Genomic DNA, 13641 nt, shown 5'->3' on the forward strand with positions numbered 1-13641 from the left:
AGAGGCTGTAGAGAATCAAGTACATCCACAGGCATGGACAATGGCGTACAGATCTGCAGACAGATCCATTCCTAAAGCTGCTCTGCCAGCGTGAACAATCAGTACAGCACACATCCTTGGAGCAGGCATAGCCAATCACAAAAAGATTCACAGGCGTGCCATCAGGCATGAACAATCAACGACAGGTTATCTAGCCAGCTTCGGGAGCTTTTATGACACTGCCAGAAACCCGACAACCATGTGGCAATAAATCATCTCCACACCTCTGCCATTTTGCCCAAGGCTCACTGAAACCTTCAAAGGGGTTGTTTTGTTGTGTGCGTGCATAATGTTCCAAGATTTAATTTATTTATTTGATTATTTTCTTGAGGGGGGGATTTTTTATGGCATAAGAGTAAAAAAAAAATTCAAATGCTTATTGAATGACAACAAACGAAATTTTGAAAAGGATCTCAAATGTAACGTAATTTTCCATTTCTCTCTAGCGGGTGACACACAGTGACATTTGCTTTGGGAAGAGAAGGCAATGAGCTGCACTGTTGTTTTAATGCATTTGATCTGTGGAGGGATGTTAAATGCTGTGCTGTCTCCAAGGTGCTGTAAGTGTCTGCGCTCACACTGTATTTATAAGCCTCCGGACTCAGGCATACAAAAAATGTCATGAAGCAGTCACATGAATAACTGCCAATTTAAAAACAAACCCTGGACACACACAGGAAATGCAGGGGAGGTGGGGGGGGTGGGGGGGGGGGCATTGCTTATCTCGGTAAATTAATGCAAGCATAGCTCTTTGTAAAAGTCTAAGCATCATAAGACATGAGAGAAATTTCCCATTGTAGTAAAGAATGATTTAGAATATGAACACAACATTTTGAAACACATGTTTTATGGATTGCACTGTAACTGTATAGAGCTGAGTTTGGATTGATTGTCGAGTGCAGTTCACACAATGCTGTGTAACACGGCAAATCCTGAAGTCTGCATAAACCGAGCCGTAGGTCAGGTCTCAGTTGTCACACTGGAAGGGATGAATTTCCTCCTGCTTTCTTTTTTTTTCTTTCTCCAAAGGAACATCCGAGTCTTCACTGACACATGGAAATGTGCTCAGCTATTCCATACACAGGCCTAAGCATCGATTTTATGATGTATGAAGACAAGCAAATCGCTTTGATGGCAATGAAAGCCCCCCAGATGATGGAAAGAGAGGCTGTAGTAAAATGTATAGGGTTTGGACGGCCTCCACTTAAATACATAGTACGCCGGGAGAACATGAAGGCCCGGCAACAATGGAAAGCAGATCATATGATGATCACATACAGCACAAAGATTAACACACACACACAGATGTGCACTAACCTGACAGATGCGGATGGCATTGTCCAGGACGGTCTTTGTGTCTGTGCCGTAATCGCTGCAGGGCAGCTGGGCTCGGCTGAAGTGAGCCTGCAACAGCAAGTTGGTCTTGGTGTGGGCGCTGTCATACGAGTGTGGGTTGACCTGCAGGGGCAGTCGCTGCGCTAGCTCGCTGTTCAGCTGATCCTCGTTATGGCGCACTGGCAGTTCAGCATATTCCTCTGCATCCTGAACACAGCGCAAAGCAAAGTCTCAGGTTATATGCAATGAATATATTGAATTAAATGAAATTAAATTATGCAGATTAAATTAAAGAAATGTAAACAAGTGTTTTAACGTGACAGCCTGCGAAGTGCCTAAAGATACAATTTAAATATTGGCTGTTTATGCAACAACCTCAGCAGCAACCTTGTTTCCCCTCTTGTCTGCTCCAACCACTCAGCATTTAGCATCACCAATATAATAATCAAAACTCACTCCTCTGCCATTAGAACTACCTTGTGCGAGGTAAATTTTTTAGTGAATTACTGTGTAACAATACAAACATTTTTTAAATAATTCAAACACAGAACCATGAAGAGGATGGTTAGTAGCAGTTTAACATTTGAATGGTTTGAAGGCTGTAGGTCCGGAAATGATTTCATGCACTCTCTTTTTAGCAAGTGGAACACGCGATTGTTGACAGATAACAAAACATCTGTCTGTGGGAACTGTAAACACATTCATGAACACCACTTGCACATTACAGGTACTCAGATGGGAGTTATTGCCACACATCCTCTTAAAGTCATGACCTTGCTCTAAGTGTGTTAAGGCCGTTAAAGGACTTCCTGGAAGGCCAGTATTTCAGTCCGATCATGGCTCTGGCGTCCTGAGAAAACTTTCTACCTTGGTGGTATTCAAGCGCTAGTGAAACGCTGGGGTAAGTGCATTAATGTAGCGGTGGGGGATTACATTAAAAAATAAAGGTAGTTTTTACACTGATAACAGTGTTTTATGTAACATGCAAAAATCAAAAGTCCCAGTTTGACTTGAACACCCCAGGTTTGAACTTTCAAAAACCAATGAATTAAAAGTGGTTAGAGCAAACTCTGTGTGGAACAAATCTTAAAAAGACTAACATTCTGCTTAGTGGAAAGATGTGCTTGGTTGTAAAAAAAAATAAAAAAAATAAAAATGAGTGTGTTGGTGGGAACAGCTGCATCGACTGGATTAAATCTGTCTGGTTTTACCATAAAAGTTCTTGACAATGCTTTAATATCTAATGTAAAAGACAGGCAGTTCCTGGTTGGATGACCTTAGGGTTAAAATGCTGTGCAGTAATATCTTTTAAAACAATGAAAAACCCTGTAATTTTCAAACTCAGCGGAATAAAGTAATAGGAAACACACCATGGTTAAAACAATGTTTAAGATGAATACATGCAAGAACAAAAAGATTATATTTAATATTACAATTTAAGTGCAGGTTTCTTTTTTTAATACACCTAAAGCAAAGAGATTTAAGGGTCTGAGGTGAAGGTTACAAATGTGATTGGGTTGGAACTCACAACCCTCTAATCAGTCGCTCAGAGTCATAATCACTGTGCAACTACATGCCCAACCATTAATTTTTAACACAAATGTAGGACATTTGTTTGCTGTCCAAAACTTTAATTTAGCATTAGAACCATGAGCCGAACAAATCGGACATACACTGCCTAAATAAAAATATTTAAAATCCTTATCTTAAATAGCATCTTAACATCTATCCATCTAGATAGATGGAGGCCATCAACTAACATTGTATTTATTCCCATTTGCACGACCATGGTAAGACCTCTGGTCAATGTTCACACACACATTCACACACTACGGGCAACTTGGGAACGCCAATTAGCTCAATCTGCATGTCTTTGAACTGTGGGGGGAAACCGGAGAACCCGGAGAAAACCCACCAAGCACAGGGAGAACATGCAAACTCCATGCACACAGACCCGGCGCAGGAATCGAACCCGGGACCTGAAGGTGCAAGGCGACAGTGCTAACCACTAAGCCACTGCACCGCCCAACAGTAAATATATAGTTTACTAAAAATACTGATGTTTGCCTGGAGTGATATTAAACAGACACGAAAGGAACGAGTCTGGCTTTATGATGTGACGTGTGTTTGTCCATTTTTATCTGTGCTAGTTAAGTGGAAAACAGGACAACAAAACTACAGCCTTAATAGTAAAAGGTTCTAACTGCCTTTTACTTAAATCGATTTAAATCCAGACAGAAACGTAATCTGTTTAGAAGGTCGGGAACAAACATATCTTGACTGGATGTACCATCACTTGCATTTTCTGCAAGCTCTTGCACAGCCTGGTAAAACAAACACAGAAAATCCTAGCTGATCTTAATGTCGGGTCTAAGCTCAGCATGGGTATGGCGTGCCTGTTGACTGCTGTGAAGCATATATGCAGAGACACGAGTTCTTTTGTAAGGCGCTTCTTGTCCAGGTTTTTACCATACATATCTAAGAGAAGGCAGTGAGCGCATTAGTCACAGCTCTGTGCTTCTACCAACCTCCATTCATCAGCGCTGCAACACTGTGCTTAAACACCTATCAGCCAGGAAAATACAAAAAAAAACAAAAAACAACAACCTGAGAACAAAAGAGCATATTAGTGCATGATTTATTATCTCTGAGGGCAACGAGTCAGCATATAGGTCTACAGAGGATAAAGGAAGACAGGTGATCTGTAAACAGGAGCAGAGACACCAAGCTCTCGTCTGATATTCTCCGTCTCGGCTCACATTTACATACACAGAGCACGACCGCGGCACTTTGGAGAGGCTGAGTGAGTGCTTTTGATTCTTTTGACATCCTGAACAGGATGACTGCTCGTGTGACTAGTCTTTTGGAAAGGACATTTTGAGTGCTTTAACAGCATCATTCAACTCTATAAGCGTTCAATGATATTTAAAGATGCGAAACATAGGATTTAATAGCAGGAGGTGAGAAAGAGGGAGGGAGAAAGAGCGTGAACAAAACAGAGCAGGGGAGAAGAAAGCGATCGACTGGGTGCCTTATTATGACCACGCCACTGTAATTAGAGGCCATTGAGGGGATGAAAATTCTTTGTGTCCCTGACAGGGGGAGTGATTTGAGGGTTTTGAACCTCAAGCTGGGGTGGAGTAGGGGGTTGGCACGGGTCCAGCCCGCCTCATGTCATGCTTTTGTTAGCCAATCTGTGGGGACTTGTACACCGAGACATGTTAAAGGATAATAAAGTGGTGTGCACGTTAATAGGAAGATTGGGACCTCTGTGTGTAACCCAGCCCACAATTAGTGCTGCAACATGTGCACTCCCACCGTCACTGGAAAACATGCACACCAAAACTGCCAAAAAACAGTCCCCCCCCACCCCGCCTGCTCGGCACTGCAAAGGCTACTGTACCAGCTCATTAACACCAACCACACACACTGTGCTAAACGCTGCTAATCAACTCTTCATGTCTTCAGCAGTTCTATATGCCTCAGTGGGTAAAATAGTTGCGAAAACATTATTTATATCATAAATTCACAAGAGATATAACTGTGAATCTGTCCAAGACTGTTGTTTTCTTCATACTATTAAGAAATAAATGAATTTTGTATATTTTAAAGATCATCACTCCAGTTACGCCCAAATTGTTTCAACCAAATTAGCAGATAAGAGAACAGATGAGAGAACCAGATCCTGTTAATTGTTGAATTTCTATTAGAAAAATACATAATAAGAATAAATTTACTTAAAAAAAAAAAGACAAACAAATATACAACACAAAAGACTATTTTGTAAGAGTTTGTAAAAGTTATTTTTTAAAGAGTGCAGTATGAAATTTTGGTTCTTTAGAACTGTAACACTTACCAATAGACAGGCACAAAGAGATTAGGATTATTACAGAATACCAGAATTTCACAGAAGGCCCAAAAACTACTCAAAAACAGTTATACCTAGTCTAGAACAAGTTTTATTTATTTATTTATTCTAAATGAGGAATAATAATCACACTCCAAAACTGAAATAAATCCACATTATCCAAGCAGTGCATTGAGTTGGACATAAGAGTATATTCAGTAACAAAAAGACCAGCGATTATCTGAATCAGGTCTGGGGATGTGTAAGGTACAGCTAGGTGATCTGTGATTTGTTCCATTTAGTCTAGTAGTGGGGAGACAAAAAAAAAAACTTTAATAGCGAAAAAAAAAAAGAAGAGGCATAACAGACACCTTAGATCTGTAATGTTCAGAAATAAAAAGTGTCAATAATAGGCGAAATATTACGACACACTTAAATAATATGCCGAGTTAAGGGGTTTATCTTTAAAGTAAAGGACCACTGGGTTAAACCATTGCATAAATCACATTATAATAGCTTCCCTACATGAACTTATGGTGTAGCAGATGACAAACAGTCAATAATTTAACAAACATTTCTAAAAAAAGAGCTCTAGGGACTGCATTTAATTGTATTTTGCATCTGTGTTCCAATTTAATTGCCATTTTATCTGTAACTGCTTTCCATTTATCCTGCGCTTCTTTGATGCTCTTTGCTTTGTGCAGAAAAAAAAAATCTAATTAACCTTATGGGACCAATAATTTATAATTTAGTATCCAAGAAGCTATTGTTGCTTGGCTAGCACAGACGGGGGAAAAAGAAACAAGTCATAAATATTAAGCAAATATCACTGTATAAACATCTATAAAATCAAAGTAACATAATGGTGTAATTTGTTAAAAGGCTTCAGCAGCTTGCCGTCTTTGTCCACTTGCAACAGGACTACAGTCTACACTCTGTGTGTGTGTCTAAGAAGTTAAACAGATGTGATGTCACTGGTCACTGCTGAAGTGTGAAAAAGCTTTATGTCCCAATTATGTCAGCGATCAGCAGAGAGGAGGAGTCCGGAATCGGCGAGCCCCGAGAGAACCGAGGATGCGAGACCGGCCCTCAAATAGAGGGAAAGTAAAAAGGTGCTAATTGTCCCACTACCATGGAGAGCTGCAACTGTGTCTGTGTGTCTTGGCTGTGCTCACAGTCCCGGTGTGTCTAGGCTCAAGAAGCCATTCATTCTTTTTGTCTGGGCTTAAATGTTTCTGCATTTGAATGTCAATGGATAATTCACAGCATTTCCTTTAACATGCATGGAAACTCATTCCAGATAAAAAAAAATAAATAAATAAAATGTCAGATGTCAGAGCATCTAAGGGAACTAATACATTTTAAAACCTCACACCAAATATTCATCATCATCATCATCATTTCTGTAGCAATAGTTTGGGTACAAGTTATTCAAAGATCTTGTGCTTTGTTCACAGTTGTCTTAGCACAGTTCGATTTTGATCTCAGCCTGGATCTGATTCACATTCACAACTGAAAGTGACTCATCTCTGTTTTTAATTTGAATGCACCTGTGTCCTGCTCCCTGCATGAGCACATCAATTTCTGCAATTGTTTTGCTACACTTCTCGTTTTCATTATGTTCCTTCAAGTTTTGCTTGCATTTCTGTTTTTTTTTTTCTCTGAATATAGTCACTGCTATTGCTGTCCTGTCGTCGCTTTACTGCATGTCTAACAATGGATGATGATGATGTCGACAATGAGGTGCACATGATTATTGGGTAAATGGTAGAATTCCAATCTGACCATTTGTGCTTAGTTTTATCTCAAAAATCTTATTAGGAACACACATTAAAGTGACTTAAGGTTGACTCAAAAAGATCAGACTTGTATCCACATAGTCCTGGAAAAAGCTGACATATTAAGACTGAAATAAGCAAATCTATGCCATTTTAATGTGGTAATGTAAAAATAGCCTGAGGCATGTGTAAAAAAAAAATGTATAATGCAATGTTCATTTTAAAAGTTGCTAAAACTCTAAAATTGGTTTACAGTACTTTCTGCCTAAAGAAAACAACAAACAAACAAACAAAACAAACACGACTACTTTCAATTTTGGGGTTGGATAGTTTTTTCCCCCATCCTACACACAATACAGGGACACTGTCATTAAATTTTTGGTAAAATAATTATTACTTCCTGAAACCTTTGATGAACACTGCAATATTCGATTTGTTATATTTTAAAAGTGTTCATGTAATTAATTTAAATTGCTGTATTGTCTGGATGTAATGTGCTCTGGGCAAACGGATTTAGCTGGCTGATAACCGACACAGTGAAGAAACTGCTACAGATTAAACACCAGGCTATTAAGGTTGGGTATATAAGCCCCAGAATGATGAGTAAGTACCTCTTTCTTCGTATTCCGTGTGTGTGTGTTCGTGCATAAACTCACCGAAAGAATGGACAGCAGCTCCTGGATGGGAAGCTCCGGCTTCAGTCTCTCCTTGAACATGCGAACGGTCTGGTGTTTCAGGTAATAATATGAAGCGATGCGTCCGTATGTGAGAGGCTCGATGGTGCGGTCATCCTGCACACAAACACAGAATTACTACTGAATGTATTACCCAACCAGCAGCTATATATAACCGGTCAGGTTAACCTAAAGATTGACACATTCCCTGAACTTCCTTTACAATAACAATTAGGTGTCAAAAGTTTCTTCATGTCTGCTGCAAGATTTATTCATAATATACACGTTATACAAAAGATGGAACAGTCTGATACTGTCTCTTCTGGGATAGGGACACTAGGAGTCCCAGAGGGCTAGTAAAATATAGTCCCAAATGTTTATTTGTCCACTGATATTCGTCCCTAGTTTCTGACACTTTTACTGTCCCTAGTTTCTTAACAGTTATCTTTTTTATTTTCTTTTTAGAGTTTTTAGTTAGTTATCTTCTTTGTTACGTTTATTTTTATGCATGATTTCTTGGACATTTATTTGCCCGTCTTATAAAATTAAACAAAATGTCAAGACACAAATTATAGCATTTACTCCTAAAAGGAATTATAGAATTTATTTCAAATTACTTAAAAGTAAAAAGTCTAAATTAAAAATAAAAAGACACTTAAAGCTACCGGTACATCCTAAGTCGCTAATAACGAGAGAGAGGTAGCAGATCACGTACTACACAAATGAGATCATGTTAGCTAGTCTCCAATGGCTTTTATACCTTATTAGCAAATTTGTATGAGAAATTCTATTAATTATTAATTTACTATACTAAGCACACATACCTCCTGTATTTCCATACAGTAAGAACATTCCAGATCTCTGAGGCTTCTTTCCACCAAATTAGACAGGTATTTGTTTATAGTCTCGTGAGTGATGTCATCCAAATTGTAGTAGCTAAGTATAAAAGAAAGAATGTGAATTCAGTTCCAGAATTATTGGCACCCTGGGTAAAGATGAGCAACATGGTTATGGGAAATCTAAGTAAAATATATGTCTAATAAAAGCTTAATTATCCTCAATTAAAGGTGAGGTTTCTCTTATTTTCAGTATGAAATTGAGCTAATTTAAAATAGTTTTAATCAATAAAGACCATCCAGGGTTACTTTACGCATTGCTTGCAAGCATATGTGAAAATCAATTATAATTATAATTTCACATACACCCACACAAACGCATACACACAAACAAACACGCACAGTATTTTATTCGGTATGTTTAAAAGTTAGTACTCCATCATTTAATGATATGTGTTTTTGTGTAGAACATAAAAATCTGATCATAGCGGCTCTCGGTATTAAGCAAATACAACCTAAGAATTACAACATATAACTTTTTTCATAATGCCATTTAAAAAAAACTAAACAAAATAAAGCCACCCCAACCCCAAAAAACAAGCAAACAAAAAACAAAACAAAACATGTGGGCAATACTAAATATCCCCTATGATTCAACAGCTTGTAGATCCACCTTTAGCAGCAGTAACTTGAAGTAAGCATTTCCTGTATTACTTTATCAGTCTCTCACATCATTGTGGGGGAATTTTGGCCTCATACCTGCCTCCAGAATATACTGGTATACAGAGGAAGGCCATGGTCAACTGACAGGTTACTGTAAAATAATGCCAAATCATCAACATGAGGTGTTTCTGCTGAAATGCTGTTTGGTTTTCAGCCAACTTGGTGCTGGGCATTAAGTTCAAGCGACTCCACTTTGGTTTATCTGCCCACAAGACATTGTTCTATAAGCCTTGTGGTTTGTTAAGCTGCAGTTTCGTGAACCACAGTCGTGCTTCCGCGTTCTTCCAACCCTTACAAACAAACCGTACTTGTTCTGTCGTCTTCTAATTGTGCTGTCCTGGACTTTAACATCCAACATGGTCAGTGAGGCCTATAGGGCCTGAGATAAAGCTCTTGTTTTTTTTTTTTGTACTACTTCTGTGCTGCAACATCCACTTCTAGGAAGATTGGCAACTGTCTTAAATGCTTTCCACTTGTGAATAATCTTTTTCACTGTAGAACCTTGAACTCCAAATTTTTGGAAATGGTTTTCTAAGCCTTTCCAGATTGATGTGCAGCAATAATTGCTTCTCTAAAACCGTTGCTTATGTCTTTTCCTCTTGGCATTGTGTTGACACACACGTGAAAACCTCCAGACCAACAAATTGCCAATACTTTTATAGCTTTTATGGAGGTCTACACACTTGATGATGATCAATTAATCGAGGGCTGATGACTAGCAGCACCTGGCTGCAACTTACTCTCTTAAATCCTGTGGAAGCAGTAAGGGAGTATTGCCCATGTTGTGTGTCTGTGTTTTTTTCCCCCCACTCTTTATTTATTTATTTATGCTAAATATGTAATTACATGGTGAAAAAAAGTCATATTTTGTTGTTCATCTGAGGTTGCATTTGCCTAATAGTAAGACCTGCAATGATCAGATAATAAAACATATTTACATAAAAAAAAAACATAGAATTAAAAGAGGCGGTACTAACTTTTGATAATGATCACACTGAACACACACATATATCTGTGATAAAATTACGTAACATGGATGTTTATTAAAATATGAAATCTTTGCTTTAAAACTGTAGTGATTTAGCGGTCAATGCACATCCCTGTAATGTAATTTTATTACAGCTTGTGCTCAGTGAAACATATCTTCTAACATTTCTCCCACAGTAAAATAACTACCAGCTTACAGGATGCAGACTGGCAGACACACTGGAGCTAAAATCACTTCCACGTTTTGCTCAGCACGTGAAAACTAGCACATGAGCCAACAACAATGCGCTTAATTTTACAGCAAATATCTAAGAAAGAGTGAACGTGCGTGCGTGTGTGTGTGTGTGTATATCCATGAGACAGACAGCAAATTAAAGAAACATGTACTTGGCAAACATTGATTTCCCCCCTGCAGCAGGCAATACTGTAAAATTAGTTATGCATGTACAGAATGGTTATACTTCTACTATGCAACAGGAACAAACAATTTTTGCTTATTACTTACAACTGCAGTGCATTTATCAATCAGACTAAGGCAATTTTGTTGGTATTTGGCTTATACTGCTTTGTATGGGCAAATATAATGTCTGTTTGCATGCTGTTACATAATAGTTCCAGATTATTTAGATCGAATTCTTGTGTACCATACAAATTTTGCCAACAATATGTTTCTAATTTTATTGAAAAAGCACATACGCTTTAAATTATTACAATCATGAACATTTAGCAAGGCCATAAGTAAACGTAAACCCTAAATAGGAATATTCATTTGTAATAGGAAGTTTTTAGTAATAGGAAAATTATTGAAGCTGATTCTTGGAGCAGTTGTAAAAGGACACACAAAGTTCCAATGATGATTACCATGAAATACTGACCAATGTCTGTCTAATAGTTTAATGTCAATAATATAGTCTGATTCAGAAAAAGCACAGTAACCTGAAATCAATTCCTGGATGAATAATAACCATCCTTAAATCTTTGGCTTCACTTCCAACACAGCTTGGGCTAGTTAGCCAATCGGATCGCAAAATGTCATGCCTGACAAGACGGCTTTCCTCAAAAATAAAATAAAAAAAATATAAATAAAAATTCAGATTGCATGCCAGACTTCTGTCCAAAGAGAGAATGCAACCAGCAAAATATCTAATATACAAACCTTCATACTGTACTGTATATACACATTGCCTGACCAAAAGAAACTGAGCTGCAAACTCTACAGAAGATTTAATTTAGTTACCTTTATCTTTGATTATAGCACACAATGCGGTGGCCACTCCATACAGTATGTGCAAATGATGCCTCAAATGCTTGGTGCTGTATGGAAATACCATGCAACTTCTAAAGGTGATTAAGTTATCTCCATTCATAATTTCTTTTTCCACCACATTTTTTCCACAAAGTTGATGGTTTGTCACTATCCTCTCAGCTTCTGATAACATGTTGAAGGTTTCTTAATCCAGTTCCGGTCATTTTCAATGCTCCTAAACTCTTTTTTTGCTTGATGCATCCCAATAATTTGTCCCTTGTAAAAAAAAAAAAAAAAACTATATACTGTATAATTTTTTTTATTAAGTTTTTTAATTTTATGTTACAGCCTGATACTACAGTTTTTTTTTTGCATTAATCTACACGCAATATCCTAAAATGAAAAAGTGAAAAAAAAAAAAAAACGTCTAAAAAAGTATTAAAAAGCGAACACTAAAATATATTACATGTAATTAAGTATTCACACCTTTCACAACAACACTTAAAAATTTCTCTTGATCGTTGCTGAGGTGTCCCTCCACTCTGTGGTAATTTACAGTATATTGTTTGGGCATGATTTGGAAAGGACAGGATTATTGCAAGGCACAGATCAGGAGAAAGGCTACAAAAACTTTCTTCTGCATAGAAGGTTCCCAAGAGTGCAATGGCCTCCTTGATTTTTGAATGGAAAGTAAATACATTTAGAAGGCACTATATAAACACACGCAAACACTACTGCAGTCCTAAAAATGTTTAATATTAAAGTGCCGGATAATTATCGCTCCTCTTCTTGTCCACAGGCCTGGTACGCGGGATGAGTAATAGTCACCATTCAGCGTGTGGCTTGCTGTGAACTTGACTTGATGTGATTAAGCTTCTGCTATTATCATTATGGACATGTGGCCCCTGATGGTGGTGAGGCGCTAAGCGGCACACTTTATGAGACCCCTGGGGGCCCACGCCTCTCCCGCCTAGGGAGAGAGAGAAGGAGAGAGAAAGAGAAAGAAAGAGAGCACGCAGCTCTGTCTACGCCACTGAATCATTGCTGATGAGCGATGGCTGGTGTCAAGGTGACCGATTCGAAGTGCGGCTTTTTAAAGCGTACCGGACAAAGAGAAATATGGGGCTGGGGAACGTCCTGTTCTTGTCAGACAAATAATGTCTTTCCGTTCACAAACCCGCATGCAGTCGGCACCAAGGCTTAAAAAAATATTTGCAGTGTTGTTTTGGTATGTGTTTATGAACATAGTGACACACTGTATCATGTACATTTTTCTAAAACTGTTCTAAAAAAAATGTACACAAAAACCTCTTATTGCAGAGGAATTTGATTCAGAAAGAGTGATGGTAATAGAGCATAACAGAACCGGCATGTTTAATTAATTGTAGGAAATGTAGCGTAACCCGCTTTTTAATTAAGCAAGGAGCAGAAGTGGAACCAAAACACACAACAACAACAACAACAATAATAATAATGACAACATCCTGGCAGAACCACCAGGTACAGGAATACCCTGGTACAGGAATATACTTAAGTTATACATCTTAGTAATTATCCAGACTCTCCATCACTTCAATCTTCCATTTTATACTCAAAAACAATATTATAAATTACCAGTAACCATTAAAAGCCCACGATATGCACAGTTCTTCAAGTAAAATAAAACGGCTTAAGTGGAACGTAGCTGCTCATGTTATGCTACAGCATGCGTTTGGTCAGCGTGCACTACACCACTAGGGCCACGGTTCTTCCTAAATGTTTAATGTGGCCTGACAAGCGTGCAAATGCCAGCACTGTGGAATGTTCTGGAATCGTCATCGACAATTCACAGCAGATGTCTCTGCTGCTCTAAATGACCTCTGCAGCCAGGGATGGGTCTGTGTGTGTGTGTGTGTGCATGTGTGATGTTTTAGATCATGGTTTGTGATGTCAGAGTGAACTATGGGGTGGACTCAGCCCTATGTGGTGGCAGGAAGTTGCCATGGCAACAATCCGTAATAAGTCAATGTGAAGATGTTCCCTTTTCTCTTGTGCCATTTCAACCAGTCGGATCTTGCAAAATTTAGCTACTGTAACAAATGCAAATTTAACTCAAGACATTCAATCTCTTCGATTTTTCATTAAGTTATCACAACAGGCAAAAAAGATAAAAATAAAATCTAGCGATGAAACTGCT

The 13641-nt window shown here is 38.3% G+C and overlaps 1 protein-coding gene across 1 annotated transcript in view; it reads right to left on the bottom strand.

The window, feature by feature from the left end:
* ascc3 (activating signal cointegrator 1 complex subunit 3) overlaps positions 1–13641 on the bottom strand; it is a 174723-nt gene that overhangs the window by 9228 nt on the left and 151854 nt on the right. The window contains exons 35-37 of the mRNA XM_053494602.1: positions 8498–8609; positions 7656–7790; positions 1357–1581 (exon numbers count right to left, since the gene is read on the bottom strand). Coding sequence (XP_053350577.1) covers positions 1357–1581; positions 7656–7790; positions 8498–8609 — 472 coding nt within the window. The remainder of the gene's footprint in view (positions 1–1356; positions 1582–7655; positions 7791–8497; positions 8610–13641) is intronic.

Source organism: Clarias gariepinus, chromosome 4 (assembly GCF_024256425.1).
Source record: "Clarias gariepinus isolate MV-2021 ecotype Netherlands chromosome 4, CGAR_prim_01v2, whole genome shotgun sequence".
Taxonomy (NCBI): Eukaryota; Metazoa; Chordata; class Actinopteri; order Siluriformes; family Clariidae; genus Clarias; species Clarias gariepinus.